The sequence below is a fragment of the Bombina bombina genome, chromosome 6 (genome assembly GCF_027579735.1).
Source record: "Bombina bombina isolate aBomBom1 chromosome 6, aBomBom1.pri, whole genome shotgun sequence".
NCBI lineage: Eukaryota > Metazoa > Chordata > Amphibia > Anura > Bombinatoridae > Bombina > Bombina bombina.
Genome location: NC_069504.1, coordinates 78,403,311 through 78,427,222, shown reverse-complemented (window position 1 = coordinate 78,427,222; position 23,912 = coordinate 78,403,311). Strand labels below are relative to the sequence as shown.

General features: G+C 39.4%; 1 protein-coding gene across 1 annotated transcript in view; it reads left to right on the top strand.

Annotated features, from left to right (window-relative positions):
* BEND7 (BEN domain containing 7) overlaps positions 1 to 23,912 on the top strand; it is a 441,939-nt gene that overhangs the window by 363,777 nt on the left and 54,250 nt on the right. Inside the window, exon 5 of the mRNA XM_053716488.1 lies at positions 22,582 to 22,838. Within this exon, the coding sequence (XP_053572463.1) occupies positions 22,582 to 22,838 (257 nt within the window). The remainder of the gene's footprint in view (positions 1 to 22,581; positions 22,839 to 23,912) is intronic.

Below are 23,912 nucleotides of genomic sequence, written 5' to 3'. Positions count from 1 at the left end.
CTTGGTCTTCGCTTCATACTTTTTCCAAATTTTACAAATTCGATATTTTTGCTTCTTCGGAGGCTATTTTTAGGAGAAAGGTTCTACAAGCAGTGGTGCCTTCCGTTTAAGGTCAATGTCTTGTCCCTCCCTTCATCCGTGTCCTAATGCTTTGGTATTGGTATCCCACAAGTAAGGATGAATCCGTGGACTCGATACATCTTACAAGAGAAAACATAATTTATGCTTAAGGACAACAAAGTTATTTTCTCCCTTCCGTATGTGTACTTGGGTTAAGCTTCACCCCTCACCCTGGACAGCAGATGTATTGTACAAATAACGAAGAAGGTGGTTATAGCACCGTTTTTTTACTCACGAGCCTCTATGTCTGTGCTTGGTCCTGGGGAAGCAGTACCACCCATCGGTGGAGTATTCGATTCCTCTGGCTGCTCCCCTGTTCAAGCGTACAGGTATCCTCGTCTTCAGTGAGGCCGTGCAACCACTTCCAGTCGGCGTCTGACGTCACAGTGCAGACCCGCTATACAATCCGATTGGGCGGGTGAGAGGGCTTGGTCTGGAGTCACGTAAACGGGTATCCTCATTGGCTAAATGCAGGCAAAAACAACAATGATACAGAGGAAATCCGATACAACTTGGTGCTTCACAAAACTTTTTCTTTATTCCGTTTAAAACAGCAACTCCAATTAGGACAGACAACTAACACACTCCAGCAGAGTGCACAAATTCAGGATGGTGGCCACTAGTGCTGCTGACGCGTTTTCGGCTACCTGTGCCGTAGTCATAGTCACGGCTTCAATCCTATTTTTTAACTTAATTCCGATTGGCTGATAGAATCCTATCAGCCAATCGGAATTCAAGGGACGCCATCTTGGATGACGTCATTTAAAGGAACCTTCATTCGTCTGGAGTTGTCGGAAGAAGAGGATGCTCCGCGTCGGCTGACTTCAAGATGGACCCGCTCCGGATGGATGAAGATAGAAGATGCCGCCTGGATGAAGACTTCTGCTTGTCTGGAGGTCCTCTTCTGCCCGGATCGGATGAAGACTTCTGCCCCTCTTGTGCCCGGCTGGGTGAAGACGGCTCAAGGTAGGGTGATCTTCAAGGGGGTAGTGTTAGGTTTTATTAAGGGGGGATTGGGTGGGTTTTAGAGTAGGGTTGGGTGTGTGGGTGGTGGGTTTTAATGTTGGGGGGGTATTGTATTTACAGATAAAAGAGCTGATTACTTTGGGGTAATGCCCCGCAAAAGGCCCTTTTAAGGGCTATTTGTAATTTAGTATAGGGTAGGGAATTTTATTATTTTGGGGGGGCTTTTTTATTTTATTAGGGGGATTAGATTAGGTGTAATTAGTTTAAAATTCTTGTAATTATTTTTTATTTTCTGTAATTTAGTATATTTAATTTAATTTTGTACTTAATTGTAGTTAGTTTAGGTATTTTAATGATAGTGTAGTGTTAGGTGTTATTGTAACTTAGGTTAGGATTTATTTTACAGGTAAATTTTTACTTATTTTAACTAGGTAGCTATTAAATAGTTAATAACTATTGTACCTAGTTAAAGTAAATACAAAGTTTCCTGTAAAATAAAAATAAATCCTAAGCTAGCTACAATGTAACTATTTGTTATATTGTAGCTAGCTTAGGGTTTATTTTATAGGTAAGTATTTAGTTTTAAATAGGATTAATTTATTTAATTGTAGTAATTTTATTTCAATTTATTTAAATTATATTTAAGTTAGGGGGGTATTATGGTTAGGTTTAGACTTAGGTTTAGAGGTTAATAAATTTAATATAGTAGCATCGACGTTGGGGGCGGCAGATTAGGGGTTAATAATTGTAGGTAGGTGTCGGCGATGTTAGGAACGGCAGATTAGGGGTTAATAAAATTTAACTAGTGTTTGCGAGGCGGGAGTGCAGCGGTTTAGGGGTTAATATATTAAAGTGGCTGCGGTCTCCGGTCGGCAGATTAGGGGTTAAAAACTTTAAGTGTTTCCGATGTGGGGGGGGGGGGGGCTCAGTTTAGGGGTTAATAGGTAGTTTATGGGTGTTAGTGTACTTTTTAGCACTTTAGTTAAGAGTATTATGTTACGGCGTTAGCCCATAAAACTCTTAACTACTGACTTTTAAATGTGATAGGAGTCTTGACAGGAGAGGGTCTACCGCTCACTTCTTCCAAGACTCGTAATACCGGCGTTAGGCAAATCCCATTAAAAATATAGGATACACAATTTACGTAAGGGTACTTGCGGTAAGCTCGAGTCCACGGAAGAAAAGTGAGCGGTACACCTGTACCTGCAAGACTCGTAATACCAGCGGGCGTTAAAAAGCAGCGTTGGGACCTCTCAACGCTGCTGTTTAAGGCTAACGTAAGACTCGTAATCTAGCCGAATGAGAACTAATAAATTCTTTATTGATAATAATTGCCTAGTGTGGTTAAATGCAGTTTCATTTAAAGGGTCATAGAGGCCAAAATTAAACATTTGTGGTCCAGATAGAGCATGAAAATGTAAGATACTTTTCCATTTTTCAATTTATTTCTTTTATCAAATTTACTTAATTCTCTTGGTATCTTTTTTTAAAAGCATAGCTAGGAAGGCTCAGGAGCAGAAGTGCACTACTGGGAGCTAGCTGGTTATTTGTGACGTCTCTTGTCATTGGTTCAAAAGATGTGTTCTGCTAGCTTCCAAAATACAAGAAAGTGGGTAATACATGCGCATTCTCTATTTATGGACTAAAAATAGTTAGTCTATGGAGTCCCTTCCAAACTCCACAAAAATTACCAATAAGAGTAGAAAACTTGCTAAAAGTCCCAAAACATAAAATTTATTTTATTTAATAAAATATGTACATCCACACTTTAAAGAATATAAAAGTTTTTAGGATACATGTTATATGGCACAATCAGTCTCGAACTCAACTAGTTCTTCGGTCTTGGGATTGTAGTGAGTTATATTAAAATACCTGTAGGAAAAGTAAACACAAAGGTACTACACATGTGCAGAATGTAAAGATACACATGCCAAGCCCCCCACGTATTGCACTCACTGGAGTTGAATAGATGCATTGTATAGGATGTCTGTTGTTCTACTTGTGTTCTGGTTAACCGTCCTCTTTGCTCCAAAGACCAGGCTGCGTGGTGAAACCGCCAGGTGGCGTGGCTAAAACGTGTTGATCAACAGTTTTAAACAGAGTATATGGGCACTTTTCTCTTAAATAAAGGACAATATTCTCTGAAGGGATCCGAAATTTATTTTGGATCTACTGCATGCTAAGACGATTGGGATTGCTGCACCAACTGCCGGTGTTCTGCTGAAAGAAAGTAGCCAACGCTTTGGAACCCACTACAATACCAAGACCGGCTCAGAATAGCTATATCGCGGTGGTATAGAAAACTGTGTGACTGGGACTTTCTGAGTTTGTGACGGCACACTATTTATTGTACTATATAACCTGTATCCTAAATACTTTCATATTCTTTAAAGTGAGTATGCACATATTTTATTAAATACAATTAATTTTAAGTTTTGGGACTTTTAGCATTGACATATGTTTTTGTGCAACAGTTTTCTACTACTATTGGTAATTTTTCAGCTAGCTTCCAGTCATGCATTGTGGCTCTGGAGCTGACATTAGTTATGGCCTAGATTACAAGCGGATAATAAAAATGTAGGTGCGCTAACATCTGGAGGTCGGGTAGCGCAGCTGCTGTAGAAAAATGATGGCTGTGCTAACATTCTCTGGTTAGTATCTTTAAACAATGACTTGTAAAATCAGATAGTGCACCCTTTACTGTCAGTAGCGCTCTACTTCTAATCTAGCCCTACATGTTTAACCCATTTGTAGGGGTTAATACCATACTTAAATGAAAGCAACAGGGCAACACATTTCAGCATTTTTTTGCACCTTTTTTCCCCTTTTAACAATAACATCAGGTCATTATTTGTTCAGTAATCACTTTTATATTACTTTAATACATTTTAATATTGCCATATAATTAAGTGCAACCATGGATAAACATTGCATTTAAGTTGTGTACAAGACAACTGTTTACAAGCATGCTTTGAGTTTATATTGCTATTTTATTAAACCAAAACAAATTGGGATTATTAAACAGGAAATGTTCCTATTCTTTAACATGTGAACTGAGTATGTTCAGAAACTTTAGGTATGTCGTGGGAACAGCCAAAAAAAGCTCTTTGAAACATGGAGTTTCAGAGAACTGTTGAATTTGGAAAGACCAATAACCCTGAAAAAAACTTGTTGAATAAGGGCTAGATTACGAGTGGAGCTCTAACAATTTTGTGTGAGCCAAAAGGGGTTTACCGAGAGTATATGCAAGCATTTGGTTTTTCTCTCGTATTACAAGCTGAAAGTAAACGTGATCGCTTGAGCACAACTGAAGTTAACACGCATTGAGTTAACGTGACCTAAGAGCTCTGCTTAATTGTTTTTCAAAACAAAAAAGTGTCACAATATACATCAAAAATACATTAATACATTACAAACTACACACACTCATAATAACACCATCTAATAAGAATAATTAATAAAAAATATTGCATAAAAAAGTTATAAGGTAAGATATGAGATATGAGGTGATAACAAAGGCAGGCAAAGGGCTTTAACATTGAGATACATATATATGTGTGTACATATGTATTTATGTATTTATATGTATATATATGTATTTACAGACATATATACACATATAAACACATATACATATGTACACACATAAGACATATATACAGTATAAGTGCATTGGAGCCCTTTGTAAAAATCATGTTTATGCAATATTCATGTTTAGTAAAGTGATATACTGTGTATTTAAAGTAAATATTTCACATTCAAATGTTCTGCACATTGCAGAATATGTTCTATGTATTTTTAAATAGATATTCCTATATATGTATACCTATATATAATCATGTATAGATATAGGTATAAATATATATTTGTGCAAAAAACATCATATATATGTAGAAATATATATTTATGGATAACTAAAACATATTCTTCTTGGTGAAGAACATTGGAATGTGAAATATTCTTATTTTTATGTCGGGTTAGCACACTTGAGAATATGCAGTCGGGTTTGCGCGTAAATCGCGTGTTAAGTTGTTTTTCCACTTTTTTTGCTCCATTGACTTCTATGGGGGAATACGGTATTGCGTGCGCAATATTCTAACTTCAGCTTTTTACGCGCGTTGGGTTAGCGATAATACGAGCGCTACCCAACGCACACAGAAAGCTTACTTCTAGCGTTAAATACCGATCCACTTGTAATCTGGCCCTAACTGTTTTCTGATGGATAGAAATACTGATCTTTTAAATTAAAAATTGTTGCTTCTGTTTCTGGAACTGTGTATATATTTTAAACTATTTATAACAAGGTAAGGATTAGTGAAGTTGGAAAAGCATAACCTCAATAAGGAATTGGGCCAGACACCCTGAATGCCAAAAATGTTCAGTTGTTAGTAGCGTTCCTCTGGATAAAAAGAACCCCCTACCATCATGTACTAACTATAAAATGAAAGGGACATTCCAGAATAAGTTGCTGAGCAGCAATCCGCAGAGAAATGTTGGGAAATGAAAGCTTGATAAAGACAGAATCCATTAACTAAGAGTTCAGAGGCCAATTTATAGACGTCTTTTTAAAACCCAAATTATATGATGTTCCAGTTAATTATTACCAAAAAATAATGAATAGGGCATGGAAGTGAATTGTAGCATACTATTACAAGGTACTTTGAAATGCTTTTATCAAGATTACATTGGTGCAAGGAGCACATGCCCATTGCAAGCAAGTGGATCCTGATTGGTAGGTATACTCTAGGAACAAAGCACAATGGTGGCACAGATATAACCATGGTGTTACCAGATATTATGTCCCTTTATATGACACATTTTGCTCTGAAATTATTATATGCAAATATGAGATGAAGTGTAACCTACTCTTAACATTTAATAAGCACCAAGGCAGGGGTTTTTTGGCACCTTATTTTTTGGTCTTTTGTTCATTTTGTTTTTGTTTGTTTTTTACAAATGAAGAATTGTTCTTTACAAAAAAATGCATCAATGTAATATTTAACCATTCCTTTAGGGTTTTCTGGCATAATTGAAACGGGGGACATTTATTATTTATTTATATTACCATTAAATTGTAAGGCATCCACATTTTCCATTGTGCTATGACAAGGTCTAGAATGATAACATGATAAGATAACTTTGACTAAAACACAATTACACAGCGTGTAAGGGGGGAGAGTTAATATATACAATATACACTGTATTTATGGAGATAATTTACAGGATATAGACTAAAAGACAATGAGGAAGGGAAAAAAGACAAAAATATTAGTTAAAAACACATGAAACCCAACATTTTCTTTTATTATTCAGACAGAGCATATATTTTAAAACAAAGTTTCCAGTTTACTTTTATTAAAAATGTGGCTTTATTCTCTTGGTATCCCTAATTGAAGGAACAGCAATGCACTACTGGGAGCTAGCTGAACACATCAGTAAGCCAATGAAAAGAGGCATATATGGGCAGCCACCAATCAGCAGCTAGCTCCCAGCTCCTGTGCCTATTAGATAATAAAAGTATTCTGGAAAGTTGTTTAAAATTATATGCGCAGGAAATAAAAAAAAAATGGTTTTATGTCCCTTTAAGTATTTTTTCTTTGTTGCTGTTAAGGGTGTAATTGAAGAAGGTTGATAACAGGTTAACCAGGGATGAGCTAAAAGGACAGTGAATTTATAGGGGCCGATTTATTAAGATGCGGGCGGACATCACTAAATGCCGAATTTAACATTGCACAGGCATTTATATTGAAATGTTTGTGCAATCATCTCGTTCGTATCTGATCGTGATGATTGCTGTTTGCCTCTCAGAGGTGGCAGATAAGATAAGGAGCAGCGGTCTTAAGACTGCTGCTTCTTAACTTATGTTTCGAAAATGGTGCATTCGTAGCATGTTAAATCGGCCCCAACGGCTTTATTAGGGTAAAATTATTTGCAGGCGTCACATATACATGTCTGTTATGATTAAAGTAGATACATTCTAAAGTAGAATTAGGAAAGTTGCAAATTTCAGAGAATGAACAACTGAATATACCCAGGATGATGTGGATGAAAGGCCATATCATCCTGGGTATATAGGACATAGGTAATGGCAAGAGGTATAAGTCCAGTAAAGGTCAAACTTGAAGGCTTTGCCCAGGAAGGCAGATGGTTAGACTGATAGTGGTCAACAGGTGCTAAGACCAACAGATCTGATCAAATGCTCTTAGGCATGAAAGGTGGTAGAGTTGGTCAGCAGGTGCTGTAAGCAGGTTATGGCCAACAGATCTTATTAAATGTTCTTCAGCATTAAATGTGATAGATTTGCATTTGTATTGATACCATGGGGCATATTTATCAAGCTCCGTATGGAGCCTGCAGGCTCGCCAGAAACAGCAGTTATGAAGCAGCGGTCACAAAGACCGCTGCTCCATAACCTGTCCGTCTGCTCTGAGCAGGCGGACAGACATCGCCGGAAATCAACCCGATCGAGTACGATCAGGTTGATTGACACCCCCCGGCTGGCGGACGATTGGCCGCGAGTCAGCAGGGGGCGGCGTTGCACCAGCAGTTCTTGTGAGCTGCTGGTGCAATGCTGAATACGGCGAGCGTATTGCTTGCCGTATTCAGCGAGGTCTGGCGGACCTGATCCGCACTGTTGGATCAGGTTCGCTAGACCTTGATAAAGAGGGGCCCATAACTTTAATGGAATAAAAATAGAAGAATATTATTTTTTTATACTAAAGGATTCAACTAAGCTTTAGAGGCCTATTTATCAAGCCGTCAACTATGCTGCATTCGCCGGCACCAATACGCTCGCCTAACATCGCGGCCGCGGACCAGAATACGATCTCCATATTTATTAAAAAAAAAGCGGGCAAAAAGCCACGCACCAAGTACGGGGCGATGAGCAGCGGACTGTTGTTAACTAGCAGTCATCGATCTCGCTGCTATTCGACTTTTTACCAACTTTATTTATACCCTGTCACTAAACACCACCACTATTCTAAAATGTTTAACCTCTATCCCGCCGCTCCCGGACCCTGCCGCAACTTTAATAAAACTATTAACCCCTATCCCGCCGCTCCCGGATCCCACCGCCACTAAATAAATGTATTAACCCCTTTCTTCTACAAGATATGACGAGTCCACGGATTTCATCCTTACTTGTGGGATTTATCCTCCTGCTATCAGGAAGTGGCAAAGAGCACCACAGCAGAGCTGTATATATAGCTCCTCCCTTCCCTCCACCTCCAGTCATTCTCTTTGCCTGTGTTAGTAATAGGAAGAGGTAAAGTGAGGTGTTAGTTTTAGATTCTTCAATCAAGATTTTTTTTATTTTAAAATGGTACCGGTGAGTACTATTTTCCTCAGGGAGAAATCGTCAGTGATTAAGGAATGAAGAGATAATTTTTCTGCCCTGAGGTTGATGATCTTAGCAGACGTTACTAAGATCCATTCTGGTTCCCACAGAGCTTCTGAAGATAGTGCAAGAAAAATCTTCAGTGTGGAGAACGGTGTCATGCTACAAGCAGCATTGAGGTATGTACAGTCTTTTATTTCTGAGGAGACTTGTTATATCAGAACTGGCTGACATTATTCCCTGTAAGGGAAGGGGTAAGCAGTAGACCTTTATGATTAGGGTGTTACTGAAAGTCCTGTTTTATTCATATTGATACTACGGTTAAGTATCTCGATAAGGGCCTTGACACTGGGAGAGGCAGCTGTGACACTTTATATATTTATTATGGGTGATATAAATGTAAGTGAAGGGGACCACATGGCTTATTACAAACCGCTTCCCATGCGGTTAGGCAGACTGTTGATGCAACGTCCATGGTGAGCGGGGCCTATTTCGCGCGCTCAGATGCGCAGTTTCTTCTCTCTAGAAGGCAGCAGGCACTTTCTCCGGTGGGACCTAAAGTTGAATTTCAGTCACCGGATCGTTATTGAGTCAATCTTGAGTACCCTGGGGGCAGGTAGGCACCACAGCAGAGCAGTGGCGAGGTGCAGGGGCTGTTATCGTTGTTTAAAGTTTATTTTCAGAATAAAAAGACTCTTTAAAAGATGATATAGCTTTTCTCAAATGTTGCAATAATTTTTGGCAAATTTGAACTGTTCACTGTAATTTTTTAGTGCTAAAAAATCTTTTTTGGCCAATACAGAAAAATTGTTGCGCTTTTATTATTTAAAGGCGCAGTACATTTTTTTCTAAAAAAAATTTTAATCAATAAATAAAGTTAAAAACGACTATTGTGGCTATTGCTAGTCTGTTTAACATGTCTGAACTTGAGAAAATTCCTTGTTCTATGTGTTTAGAGGTCATTGTGGAACCCCCTCTTACTTTGTGTACCTCTTGTACTGAAAGGGCCTTACAATTTAAAAAGCATATTTTATGTAAAGAAAGTGTGCCTAAGGATGATTCTCAGTCTGAAGAGAATCAGGATATGCCGCCAAATTCTCCCCAAGTGTCACAACCTTTAACGCCCACCCAAGCGACGCTGAGTTCCTCAACCGTGTCTAATTCATTTACTTTGCAGGATATGGCTGCAGTTATGTCAACTACCCTTACAGAGGTATTATCTAAGTTACCAGTGTTCCAGGGCAAACGCAGTAGGACAGGAATCAATGTGAATACTGAGTCCTCTGATGCTTTGTTGGCTATTTCCGATGTACCCTCACAGGAATCTGAGTTGGGGGTCAGGGAATTTTTGTCTGAGGGAGAAATTTCGGAATCGGAAAGTGTGTTACCGCAGACAGATTTGGACGTCATGTCCTTTAAATTTAAGCTGGAACACCTCCGCCTGTTACTTAGGGAGGTCTTAGCGACTCTGACCCTATTATGGTACCACCAGAGAAATTGTGTAAGATGGACAAATATCTAGAAGTTCCCGCTTACACTGATGTTTTTACGGTTCCCAAGAGAATCTCGGAGATTATCAAGAAGGAGTGCGACAGACCGGGTGTACCGTTCTCTCCTCCTCCTAATTTTAAGAAAATGTATCCCATATCAGACACCATTCGGGACTCTTGGCAGACTGTCCCTAAGGTGGAGAGAGCTATATCTACCCCGGCTAAACGTACAACTATTCCTATTGAGGACAGCTGTGCTTTCAAAGACCCTATGGATAAGAAATTAGAGGGTCTTCTAAAGAAGTTGTTTATTCATCAGGGTTTCCTTTTTACAACCGACAGCCTGCATTGTTCTTGTTACTACTGCAGCGGCTTTCTGGTTTGATGCCTTAGAAGAGTCTCTCAAAATTGAGACCCCTTAAGAGGATATTTTAGATAGAATTAAGGCTCTCAAGCTAGCTAATTCTTTTATCATAGATGCCGCCTTTCAACTTGCTAAGTTGGCGGCTAAAAATGCAGGATTTGCCATTTTAGCGCGTAGAGCGTTATGGCTAAAATCGTGGTCTGCTGATGTGTCTTCTAAGTCAAAGCTCTTGGCTATTCCTTTCAAGGGTAAGACCCTCTTCGGACCTGAGTTGAAGGAAATAATTTCTGACATTACTGGAGGTAAAGGTCACGCTCTACCTCAGGATAAGTCTGTCAAGATGAGGGGTAAACAAAATAATTTTCGTTCCTTTCGGAACTTTAGAGGAGTACCCTCTTCTTCCTCTTCCTCCACAAAGCAGGAAGGGAATTTTGCTCAGGCTAAGTCCGTCTGGAGACCCAACCAGGCGTGGAACAAGGGTAAACAACCCAAAAAGCCTGCTGCTGCTACCAAGACAGCATGAAGGGGCGGCCCCCGATCCGGGACCGGATCTAGTAGGGGGCAGACTTTCTTTCTTTGCCCAGGCTTGGGCAAGAGATGTTCAGGACCCCTGGGCACTGGAAATCGTGACCCACAGGTATCAACTAGAATTCAAAAGTTTTCTCCCAAGAGGGGGATTTCTTCTTTCACGATTGTCTGTAGACCAGATAAAAAGAGAGGCATTCTTACATTGTGTAAAAGACCTTTCTACTATGGGAGTGATTTGTCACGTTCCAAAACTAGAACAGGGACAGGGGTTTTACTCAAATCTTTTCGTGGTTCCCAAAAAAGAGGGAACGTTCAGACCTATTTTAGATCTCAAGAGTCTAAACAAGTTTCTCAGAGTCCCATATTTCTAGATGGAGACTATCCGAACAATTTTACCAATGATCCAGGAGGATGCATACCTTCATATTCCTATTCACAAGGATCATCATCAATACCTGAGGTTTGCCTTCCTGGACAAACATTTTCAGTTCGTGGCTCTTCCCTTCGGGTTGGCCACAGCACCCAGGATCTTCACGAAGGTTCTTGGGTCCCTTCTGGCGGTTCTAGCAGCCGTGGGGCATAGCAGTGGTGTCTTATCTGGACGATATTCTGATTCAGGCGTCGACTTATCATCTAACAAAGTCTCATACAGACACAGTGTTGTCCTTTCTGAGAACTCACGGATGGAAGGTGAATCTACAAAAAAGTTCACTAATTCCACAGACAAAGGTTCCCTTCTTGGGAACTCTGATAGACTCTATAGCCATGAAGATTTTTCTGACGGAGGTCAGAAAGTCAAAAATTCTAAATACATGCCGAGCCCTTCAATCCAATCCTCAGCCATCAGTGGCTCAGTGTATGGAGGTAATTGGATTGATTGTGGCAGCAATGGACATCATTCCGTTTGCTCGTTTTCATCTCAGACCACTGCAACTGTGCATGCTCGGACAGTGGAATGGGGACTATGCAAATTTATCACCTCCGATAAATCTGGATCAAGAGACCAGAAACTCTCTTCTTTGGTGGTTGTCGCCAGATCATCTGTCCCAAGGGACGTGTTTCCGCAGACCCTTGTGGGTGATAGTGACAACGGACGCCAGTCTTCTGGGCTGGGGTGCAGTCTGGAATTCCCTGAAGGCTCAGGGTGTATGGACTCTACTTTCAATCAATATTCTGGAATTGAGAGCAATATTCAATTCGCTTTAGGCATGGCCTCAGTTGGCTTCGGCCAAATTCATCAGATTCCAGTCGGACAACATAACGACCGTAGCTTACATCAATCATCAGGGAGGAACGAGGAGTTCCTTAGCGATGACAGAAGTATCCAAGATAATTCGATGGGCGAAGGCCCACTCCTGTTATCTGTCAGCAATCTACATCCCAGGAGTGGACAACTGGGAAGCGGATTTTTTGAGCCGACAGGCTTTTCATCCGGGGGAGTGGGAACTCAATCCGGAGGTATTTGCCTCACGGATTCTCCGATGGGGCAGACCGGAATTGGATCTGACGGCGTCTCAACAGAATGCCAAGCTCCCAAGATACGGATCCAGGTCGAGGGATCCTCAGGCCGAACTGATAGATGCCTTGGCAGTGCCTTAGTCGTTCAACCTAGCTTATGTGTTTCCACCGTTTCCTCTCCTTCCCCAGGTGATTGCTCGGATCAAACAGAAGAGAGCTTTAGTAATTCTAATCGCGCCTGCGTGGCCACGCAGGACTTGGTATGCAGATCTAGTGGACATGTCCTCTGCCTCCGTGGAAACTTTCAGTGAGACAGGACCTTCTCATTCAAGGTCCTTTCCAACATCCAAATCTAATTTCTCTGCAGCTGATTGCTTGGAGATTGAACGCTTGATTTTATCTAAGCGGGGTTTCTCTGATTCGGTCATTGATACTTTGATTCAGGCACGTAAGCCTGTCACCAGAAAGATCTATCATAAAATATGGCGTAAATATCTTTTTTGGTGTGAATCCAAGAGCTACTCATGGAGTAAAGTTAGGATTCCCAGGATTCTGTCTTTTCTCCAAGAAGGATTGGAGAAAGGATTATCAGCGAGTTCCTTAAAGGGACAAATTTCTGCTTTGTCAATTTTGCTACACAAACGTTTGGCAGATTTTCCAGACATTCAGTCTTTTTGTCAGGCTCTAACCAGAATTAAGCCTGTGTTTAGACCAATTGCTCCACCCATGGAGTTTGAATTTAGTTCTTAATGTTCTTCAAGGGGTTCCGTTTGAACCCATGCATTCCATAGATATTAAGTTGTTATCTTGGAAAGTTTTGTTTTTGGTTGCTATTTCTTCTGCTCATAGAGTTTCTGAGCTTTCAGCGTTACAAGGTGATTCGCCTTATCTTATCTTTCATTCTGATAAGGTGGTTTTACGTACCAAACCTGGTTTTCTTCCTAAAGTTGTTTCTAATAAGAATATTAATCAGGAAATTGTGGTTCCATCATTATGTCCTAATCCTTCTTCTAAGAAGGAGCGTATGTTGCATAACCTGCACGTGGTCCGTTTTACTTCTAGGCGACTTAGGATTTCCGTCAATCATCTTCATTATTCATTGTTCATTGTTTTTTTCTGGAAAGCGTAGGGGTCAGAAAGCGACGGCTACCTCCCTTTCTTTTTGGCTGAAGAGTATCACCCGTCTGGCATATGAGACTGCTGGACAGCAGCCTCGTGAAAGAATTACGGCTCATTCTACTAGGGCTGTGGCTTCCTCATGGGCATTTAAAAACGATGCTTCTGTTGAACAGATTTGCAAGGCTGCGACTTGGTCGTCTCTTCAACCTTTTTACAAATTTTACAAATTTGATAATTTTGCTTCTTCTGAGGCTGGTTTTGGGAGAAAGGTTCTTCAATCAGTGGTGCCTTCCGTTTAGGTCCCTGTCTTATCCCTCCCTTTAATCCGTGTCCTGTAGCTTTGGTATTGTATCCCACAAGTAAGGATGAAATCCGTGGACTCGTCATATCTTGTAGAAGAAAAGTAAATGTATGCTTACCTGATAAATTAATTTCTTCTACGATATGACGAGTCCACGTCCCACCCTGTCATTTTTAAGACAGATTTAAATTATATTTTTTTATAAACTTCAGTCACCTCTACTTTTCCTTTCTCTTCCTAACTTCGGTCGAATGACTGGAGGTGGAGGGAAGGGAGGAGCTATATATATAGCTCTGCTGTGGTGCTCTTTGCCACTTCCTGTTAGCAGGAGGATAAATCCCACAAGTAAGGATGAAATCCGTGGACTCGTCATATCGTAGAAGAAATTAATTTATCAGGTAAGCATTAATTTACTTATCCTGCCGCTGCCGGACCCCGCCGCAACTGTAATAAAATTATTAACCCTTAAACCCCTGTCCTCCCACATCACTACCACTTACTAAACCTATTAACCCCTAAACCGCCAGGCCCCCACATCTCCATAAACTAAATTAATCTATTAACCCCTAAACCTAACAACCCGCTAACTTTACATTAAAATTACCTCATCCCTATCTTATAATAAATTAAAACTTACCTTTAGAATTAAATAAAACTATATTAAACTATTAATTAACCTACGCTTACTATTATACTAAAATTACATTAAACTATAATAAACTATTAATTAACCTACCCTATTATACTAAAAATACATTAAACTATATTAAACTATTAATTAACCTACCCTAAATATTATACTAAAATTACATTAAAATACCAATTAAATTAACTATATTACATATTTAAAAAGCTAACCCTACTCAAATTATTTCAATCTACAATTAAAAAGTACTAAATTACAAAAAAAAACAATAAGTTAGAAAAAGAAACAAACCACAGTATCAAAAATAAAAAAGAATTACACCTAATCTAATAGCCTTATAAAAATAAAAAGCCCCCCAAATAAAAAAAACCTAGCCTGCAATAAACTACCAATGGCCCTTAAAAGGGCCTTTTGCAGGGCATTGCCCCAAAGAAATCAGCTCTTTAACCTGAACAAAAAATTGCAAACTGCCCACCAACAGTAAAACCCACCACCCACACAACCAACCTCCCCAAATAAAAATCCTATCTAAAAAAGCTCCCCATTGCCTTGAAAAGGGCATTTGCATGGGCAGTGCCCTTAAAAGAGCATTTAACTCTTTTACTACCTAAAGTCTCTACTCTAAAAATAAAACCCACCCAATAAACCCTTAAAAAAACACTAACCCCTGACGATCCACTTACAGTTTTCGAAGACCGGACATCCATCCTCATCCAAGCGGCAGAAGTCCTCATCGAAGCCGGCAGAAGTCTTCATCCAGACGGCATCTTTATCCATCCGGCACGGAACAGATCCATCTTTAAGACATCCGGCGCAGAGCATCCTCTTCTTCCGATGGTCAACATAGAATGACGTTTCCCTTCTATCAGCCAATAGGAATTAAAGGGGAAACAATCCTATTGCCTGTTGCAATCAGCCAATAGGATTGAACTTTCACCCTATTGGCTGATCCAATCAGCCAATAGGATTGAGCTTGCATTCTATTGGCTGATTGGAATAGCCAATAGAATGCAAGCTCAATCCTATTGGCTGATTGCAACAGCCAATAGGATTTTTTCCCCTTTAATTCCTATTGGCTGATAGAATTCTATCAGCCAATCGGAATGTAAGGGGCGCCATCTTGGATGACGTACCTTAAAGGGAAACTTCATTCTACGTTGACCATCGGAGGAAGAGGATTCTGTGCGCCGGATGTCTTGAAGATGGATCTGCTCCGCGCCTAATGGATGAACATAGAAGATGCCGTCTGGATGAAGACTTCTGCTGGCTTCGATGAGGACTTCGGCCCGCTTGGATGAAGACTTCTGCCGCTTGGATGAGGATGAATGTCCAGTCTTCGAAAACTGTAAGTGGGTCGTCGGGGGTTAATGTTAGTTTTTTTTAAGGGTTTATTGGGTGGGTTTTATTATTAGAGTAGGGACTTTGGGCAGTAAAAGAGCTAAATGCTCTTTTAAGGGCAATGCTCATACAAATGCCCTTTTCAGGGCAATGGGGAACTTAGGTTTTCTAGATAGGGTTTTTATATGGGGGGGGTTGGTTGTGTGGGTGGTGGGTTTTACTGTTGGGGGGTGTTTGTATTTTTTTCAGGGAAAAGCTGATTTCTTTGGGGCAATGCCCCGCAAAAGGCCCTTTTAAGGGCCATTGGTAGTTTATTGTAGGCTAGGGTTTTTTTATTTTTGGGGACTTTTTTATTTTGATAGGGCTATTAGATTAGTTGTAATTCTTTTTATTTTTGATACTGTGGTTTTTTATTTTTTGTAACTTAGCATATTTTTTGGGTAATTTAGTCATTTTTAATTGTAGATTTAAATAATTTGAGTAGGGTTAGGTTTTTAAATATGTAATATAGTTAATTTAATTTGTAGTTTAATGTAATTGTATAATAGTTAGGGTAGGTTAATTATTAGTTTAATATAGTTTAATGTAATTGTAGTATAATTGTTAGGGTAGGTTAATTAATAGTTTAATATAGTTTAATTTAATTCTACAGGTAAGTTTTAATTTATTATAAGATAGGGATGTTGTCATTTTAATGTAAAGTTAGCGGGTTGTTAGGTTTAGGGGTTAATAGCTTAATTTAGTTTATGGCGATGTGGGGGGTTGGCGGTTTAGGGGTTCATAGGTTTAGTTAGTGGTAGTGATGTGGGAGGCCAGGCGTTTAGGGATTAATACTTTAATTTAGTTGTGGTGGGTTCCGGGAGCGGAGGGATAGGGGTTAATAGCTTAACAAAAGAAGAAGAGGCTGCACAACGTATCCAAAAAACAAAACACAGGTTTATTCAAATAATACAACCTGGACAAACATGGACAATTTAGTAGATAGTCTAACGCGTTTCACGCCCTCTAGTGGGGCTTCATCAGAGACTCAACTACTGTGTAAAACCACCGTCTTGAAATAGGGCTACACTTGCCCTCACCATCTGCCCATACATAACAAAATGACAGGTACATACAGACAATTTTAAAAACATTAAGTGATACACAACATATACAGTGTTATCTGCTATTCATTTACGCTATAGGCTGTACTTAGAGTAATATAGTAATCACTAAGTTATCTCTTAGAATTTATCAAAAAATTAATAAATCAATTGTATTACATATGTAGTCATCATTCTAAGTCATTGTGAGTACTACGGGTCAGATCCTACAAGGAATTATTTATTAGATCCTATATACTCATATCCCAAAAGGTGTAAGCTCAGTGGGTTGAACAATACTTGTGGTATACTGTCACCTAATTGAAACTAAGTGTCCCATTCCCATGTTTTGTGTAGCAACTCTATACCTCACACCTAGAACATGGTAATAGACAAATTCAATACATTACCCCATAAAAGTTAGTGTGAAGTGGGTTAATAACTTTATTTAGTGGCGACGGGGTCCGGGAGCAGCGGAATAGGGGTTAATAATATTTTTTATTTTTTTTCACTCTTTTAAAGAAGATTTTTATTAGAATATACAAAGAAAAGACAATAATGCTTGATACATGTCAGAATACAAAATATAGGGCCCAAACTCATTGTCCGAGCAATCAGATACATTGTACGACAAGAGAAAATAGATTAAACAGAAATGACGATGGAACACGTCGTATACTAATGTCCAGGAAAGAATAAGGGCTTAGACATATAACTCATGCTGATAATTAAGTTAAGTAACAGGTGTTAACACAATATGCGCAATGAAATCAAATAAAGACATTCTTTGTACTGGCTATATTATCATATCTGCGGTGTATCTTTTATCTTTTTGTGCTTCTTGTCATTTTATGTGTTAGTTGTTGTATCGCTCATGGATGCAAGTGTGAATAGGAGTCCTTTTCAATAGATCTAAGAGGTGGAGAAGGACAGAGGAAGAAGAAAGAAGAGAATAAAAAAAAAATTAAGGGGGGGAGAAAAGGGTGGGGAGGTCTTCGCACACCTCAGGGGTCTAGCACGAGGACGGCGAGGGCCTCTTTCTAATTTTTTTTATTCCAGTACGCTAGCAGTAGTTCATGTTGGTCCAGTTTGTGGGTTCTTAGGTAATGATTTCTTTCTAATGTCAAAAGGTCGTCTACCTGGCTTTTCCATTCCTGTTCGGTGGGGACTTTTTGGGTTTTCCAATATTTTGGTACAAGTTTTAGGAGTTAATAATATTATGTAGGTTGCGGCGATGTCGGGCGGCAGATTAGGGGTGTTTAGACTCTGGGCTTATGTTAGGGTGTTAGGTGTAAACTTTACTGGTTTTCTAGCATAGAAATCAATGGGATATCTGGCATAGAAACTGGAATCCAAATTCCTGTAGGAGGCGCTACTGCAAATGTATGTGGCTAGTTACTCTAGAACCCTATACAGGGCACTGTGACATATAAGGGTATAGCAAAATTAAATTAAAAAACTAAATAAGCATCTGCACAAGCCCACTAGTAAGGGAAGATAAAGAACATTCTAAATACAGTTAAATATAGCAACAACAAAAAACCCAGTAACATATACCACAATAATCAAAAAGTGATCTATGAACAAGACAAAATATATACAATAAATTGTACAATATAATAAGAACAAGGCTCATCGATAGGTCAGCAAGCCCAAACCCATCAATATTAGGATAAAGATCATACAAAACCAGTCCATATATGAGATAATTTGAAAGGCAAGTCCCAGGACGAATCCTTATGTGCTGATTTCAGTTAAAATTACCTCTGATGGAAAACAGGCAGCCCTCTGACTTCACCAATGGTGATGGAGAGATTCTAGAAAAAACACAGGAAAGGAATCCGTATGTGTGAATCCGTATGACAAGCTCGACATCTAACACAAGAGACAGGGTACTTACATGGTATGAAGGCACTCTCTTGTGCCAATAGGAGCGGGCTGGTTTTCAAGGCAGTAGACCAGCTAGCTGAACACAGGCAACACCCGGATACAATGATGACATCCACAGGTGAGGAGGCAGTGGGTGAATACAATAGAGGAAAGGCTATACCAAACCTTCCCAAGGTAGCAAAGTAGCAATGCACACAGCAATGAGAGTTTGAAAACTTAAAATTGTTTAATAAAATGAGATATAAAAAACAAAGTTAAAAACAGCTCATGCTACAAATGTGCATAAGTACAGTAATGCAATGCGTTTCACGGAACAAACCGTTTCTTCAGGCATAAAAATATGGTATAAAAATGACCCTTATATAAGGCTAAGCTACCAATTTTAGTAATACATCCCTCCCCCTCCAATTAAAACACAAACCAATCAGAACCATTTGTCTCATCAGTATAGCATTTGTCACACCTGAATTGTAAATAGGTAATTAGAGGACAATATTACTTTGTTTTTATCATAGATCATGAGCTGTCAAAACATGACAACATGACAGCTAAAATAATAACAACAATTACCCTGTTAGATAAATGACACTACCTTACTTGTAAGTAACGTCTTCTAATAGCAATCACACCGCAAACATAAGCTTTCGCTGCTTTCAGACTCCCATTGATTTCTATGGCATCCGCGGCCTCCAGGGTGGCGGATTGAAAACCGGGTACGCTGGGCCGGAATAGCCGCGAACGTACCTGTTAACTATTTGATAACTTGGAAAAGTTGTCAAATAGTGCTGAATGTTTATTCGGAACATTTGTAATGGCGTAAGCATGGATCTGTGCCGGATTGAGACCGGCGGATCATATTTTACGTCACAGATTTCAACTTTTGGCGGTCTGTAGGTTTTGATAAAAAGGTCGAATCAAGTTTGCCACAATTACGCTGCGGAATTCCAGCGTATTTGCAGTTGACGGCTTGATAAATAGGCCTCTATGTTGTTACTACTTATTAAATGGAATTATGACAGGTGGTTTTAGGCATGTTATGGCAAACTGGTTCCATTGGCAGGTTAAAGCTTGCAATGACCAGCAGGTAGATTAAGCAGCAATGTCTAGCAGGCAAAATAGGTATGAATGACAAGCAGATTCAATAGGAATGACTAACAAATAGAATAGGCAATTGCAGGATTCAAGGATATTTGTAACCACCCCTCATCACAGTGAGGTCAGCTCCCTAATAATCAATAGAGCAGTCTCTATCTCATAATGTTCACTTCTAGCAACATTGAAAAAGTTACAACTGTGAAAAACACAGGAATTACAAAACCATTTCAAAACACTCCCTCTAACATATGCACAAAGGGAAACTTTGAAAAGTAAAAGAAAAACAAAACTTTTGTCAGCTTTGAAATAGCAATACTCAACTGTGAGACAAGATACTTGATAACCGTGAGACATGGTACTTCTCGACCGCAAGAAAAAGTACTTCATGACTGCAAGAAGAGATGCTTCACGACTGTGAGCCAAGATACTTCACAACCATGAGAAAAGATACTTCACGACCGTGAGAAAAGATACTTCACAACTGTGGGATGAGATAATTCACAACCGTGAAACAAGATACTTCACAACCGTGAGACAAGATACATCACAACCGCGAGACAAAATAATTTATGACCACGTGAAGAAATATTTCACAACCATGAGACAAGATATTTCACAGCTGTGAGACAAGATACTTTATGACCGTGAGACAAGATACTTTACAACCGTGGGATGAGATAATTCACAACCGTGAGACAAAATACTTCACACCCGTGAGACAAGATACTTCACGACCGTGAGAAAAGATACTTCATGACCACGAGAAGAGATATTTCACAACCGTGAGACAAGATACTTCACAACTGTTAGACAAGATACTTCATGACAATGAGAAGAGATATTTCACAACCATGAGACAATATACTCCACAACTGTGAGACAAGATACTTCACAACCGTGAGACAAGATACTTCACAACTGTGAGACAAGATACTTCATGACGATGAGAAAAGATTTTTCACAACCATGAGACAATATACTCCACAACTGTGAGACAAGATACTTCACAACCGTGAGACAAGATACTTTACAACCGTGGGGCGAGATAATTCACAACCGTGAGACAAGACAATTCACAACCGTGAGACAAGATACTTCACGACCGGGAGACCAGATACTTCACGACCGGGAGACAAGATACTTCATGACCACGAAAAGAGATATTTCACAACTGTGAGACCAGATACTTAACAACCATGAGACAAGATACTTTACAACCGCGGGACGAGATAATTCACAACCATGAGACCAGATATTTTACAACCGTGAGACCAGATACTTCACGACCGAGAGACAAGATGCTTCAAGACCACGAGAAGAGATACTTCATAACCGTGAGACAAGATACTTCACAAGTGTGAGATGAGATACTTCATGACCACGAGAAGATATACTTCACAACCTTGTTGAGAGATACTACACAGGAGCTATAGAATCTTTATCAATTTGCTTGCTTGAGCAAGGTTTAAATCAAACACCCTGGCTACGCCTCTAGAACACCTTCTAACCCCACGACCAGCACCTTGTTCGCATGTGTGAGGTTTCTGAGATGCCTCTTTAGCTAACCAGCAAGACTACATTACCCTAATAAAACAGACATGCAAATATTTTAGAATAACAAACATTTATAGAAGCCAATAAATTACCAGGAATACCTGCAATAGTAGATTACTGCTCCTGAGTCTACATTGGTATTATTTTCAATAAAAGATAACAAGAGAACAAAGTAATTTAGATAATTGAAGTACATTGATAAGTTGTTTAAAATTACATGCTCTATCTGGATCATGAAATTTAATTTTGACTTTAATGTCCCTTTAATATGCTATATGATGGTGAAAAAATATAGATCTATGTATGCGTGTCAGTGTTCTGCATTACAACATAAATTATCCCAAAAGGAGGTATTTAACGTATTTTTTTTTTTTTAATATTAACTTTTTATTGAGGATAAACGAGGTAATATGCATGTTACAAACATCGCAATTTCAAGTGCACCAATCATTAAGGTTTACAGCAAAATGTACAAAAAGTTAACACAATTAGCAATTTATCATTGGTGATGACAGTAGATTCCATTATATCATGTGTCAGAATGTATCAAGGGGTTGTCTCATTTATCATACAATTTACTGTGTTCCCAGTGACTAAGCTTCATTGGTGGATATAATATACCTCCTCCTCATTTAACTTTATAAATGATAAATAGTAACAAACAAAGTCTTTTAGTGTGAGTCTACTGTTGACAATGGTCTGTCTCTCAGTGATACCTTTGTGGTCACCCCCCCGGCCCCGATGATGGTGGGGAAACAACAAAAAAAAAAAAAAAAAAAACACAGGAAAGTGCCTTGGTGTGTCTTATTCCCTCCCTCCCCTTCCATCGCCTATTTGTTGGTATAGAAATCCCCATTCACCCCTCAGGGAGGCTGTTAACATGAGTTCAGTATGAGCAAAGGGGGTCAAGATCCGCCTCTGGTCGTCAATACTTAGTGTAGCTATATAAACCCGCCATTTGTTCAAAAAGTGTTTTAGGCGCTTGTTAGTGTCCATCTTAGTGTCTATTTGTTCTATGAGAAGCTGCCTAAAGAGGCTGTGTCTAAACGTCACAAAGGAGGGCGCTGTTTTGTCAGTCCAGACCTTCAGTATAACTTTCCTTGCAACTAGTATTACTGTCGTTAGTAAGGGGTTCATTTTGGGGTTCTGCTCACCCCAATTCAAAAAGCATACCTGTTCTATTCCAATTTCGACCCTTGTCAACAAGGTCTTGTTGATCCAGTAAGCTATGCGTCCCCAAAACTGTCCAACCCATTTAACGTATTTTTATGTTTGATTATTTTCTATATAGCAGCCCAGAACCGACTGCAAGTTCCTCAATCTTGTATTTGCTCCCAAAAGTCTGTCATGACAAGGAAAAGAATAAAAAAGAAAAAAGTTCTTCCAAAGTCCATGCTATCCTCAAACAGAGCACTGAATGTGAGTGTGAACAAACAGAAGGACACAGAGCTTCAAGAAAAGTCCAGCCTAACACAAACAGAGCAGCTCACAAAAATAGAGGAGCACACGCAAGGATTTGGTATTGTGCACAATTCATCATCCTCTGATGTAAGTAGCAGTAAAATGGTTAAGCAGGTATTTGCCATTAAGTTAAGCTCTGTGTGCAAAGTAAATGTTTTAAAAGCATTTAAAACTGACATTTTGTTAATGTTTGCATTGTTTTCCAGTTCTAGGACACACCTCTAGAAAGGCCACTTGATTATTTTTTATCTCACCACCTTTACTGTGGCCAATTAGGGACAAACATAAATGAGCGTATTCACTGATCAAGCAATCACTGTGTAGAAGTTGCAGGGTCATGGCTCTTGATCCTGCATGATTAGGGTGACCATATTGCCGCTTTAAAAAGGGACACATATGAAAAATACATATGTCAGGGTTCTTATACAAATCCGTTGTTTAAACAGCACTGAAAAAAGCCCTGACATATGTATTTTTCATATGTGTACCTTTTTAAAGCGGCAATATGGTCACCCTATGCATGATGCACTCCATCTTCTCTTGGGGGCTTTGTTAAAACCACAGTGATCAGAGATAAAAACAGTGACTGTCACATTGTGCTGCTGCAACTGCTGATTGGCTCAGTAACTGTGCCTGTTTGGGACCAGCAGTTCTCCAGAGTGATACAATGTATTTAAAGGGACACTAAACCCAATTTCTCCAACATTGGTGTGTCCGGTCCACGGCGTCATCCATTACTTGTGGGAAATGTTCTCCCCCACAGGGAAAGGCAAGGAGAGCACACAGCAAGAGCTGTCCATATAGCTCCCCCTCTGGCTCCGCCCCCCAGTCATTCTCCTTGCCGCTCTGAACAAGTAGCATCTACCACGGGGATGGCGAGGAGTTTGTGGTGTTAGTTGTAGTTTTTTATTCTTCTATCAAGAGTTTGTTATTTTAAAATAGTGCTGGCTTGTACTATTTACTCTATAACAGAAAAGTGATGAAGATTTCTGTTTAAGAGGGCTATGATTTTAGCACAAGTAACTAAAATCCATTACTGTTACCACGCAGGACTGTTGAAACAAGAGAACTTCAGTTGGGGGTAACAGTTTGCAGACTCATCTGCTTCAGGTATGACTAGTCTCCTTCTAACAACACAGGCTAATGCTAGATGACAGTCAT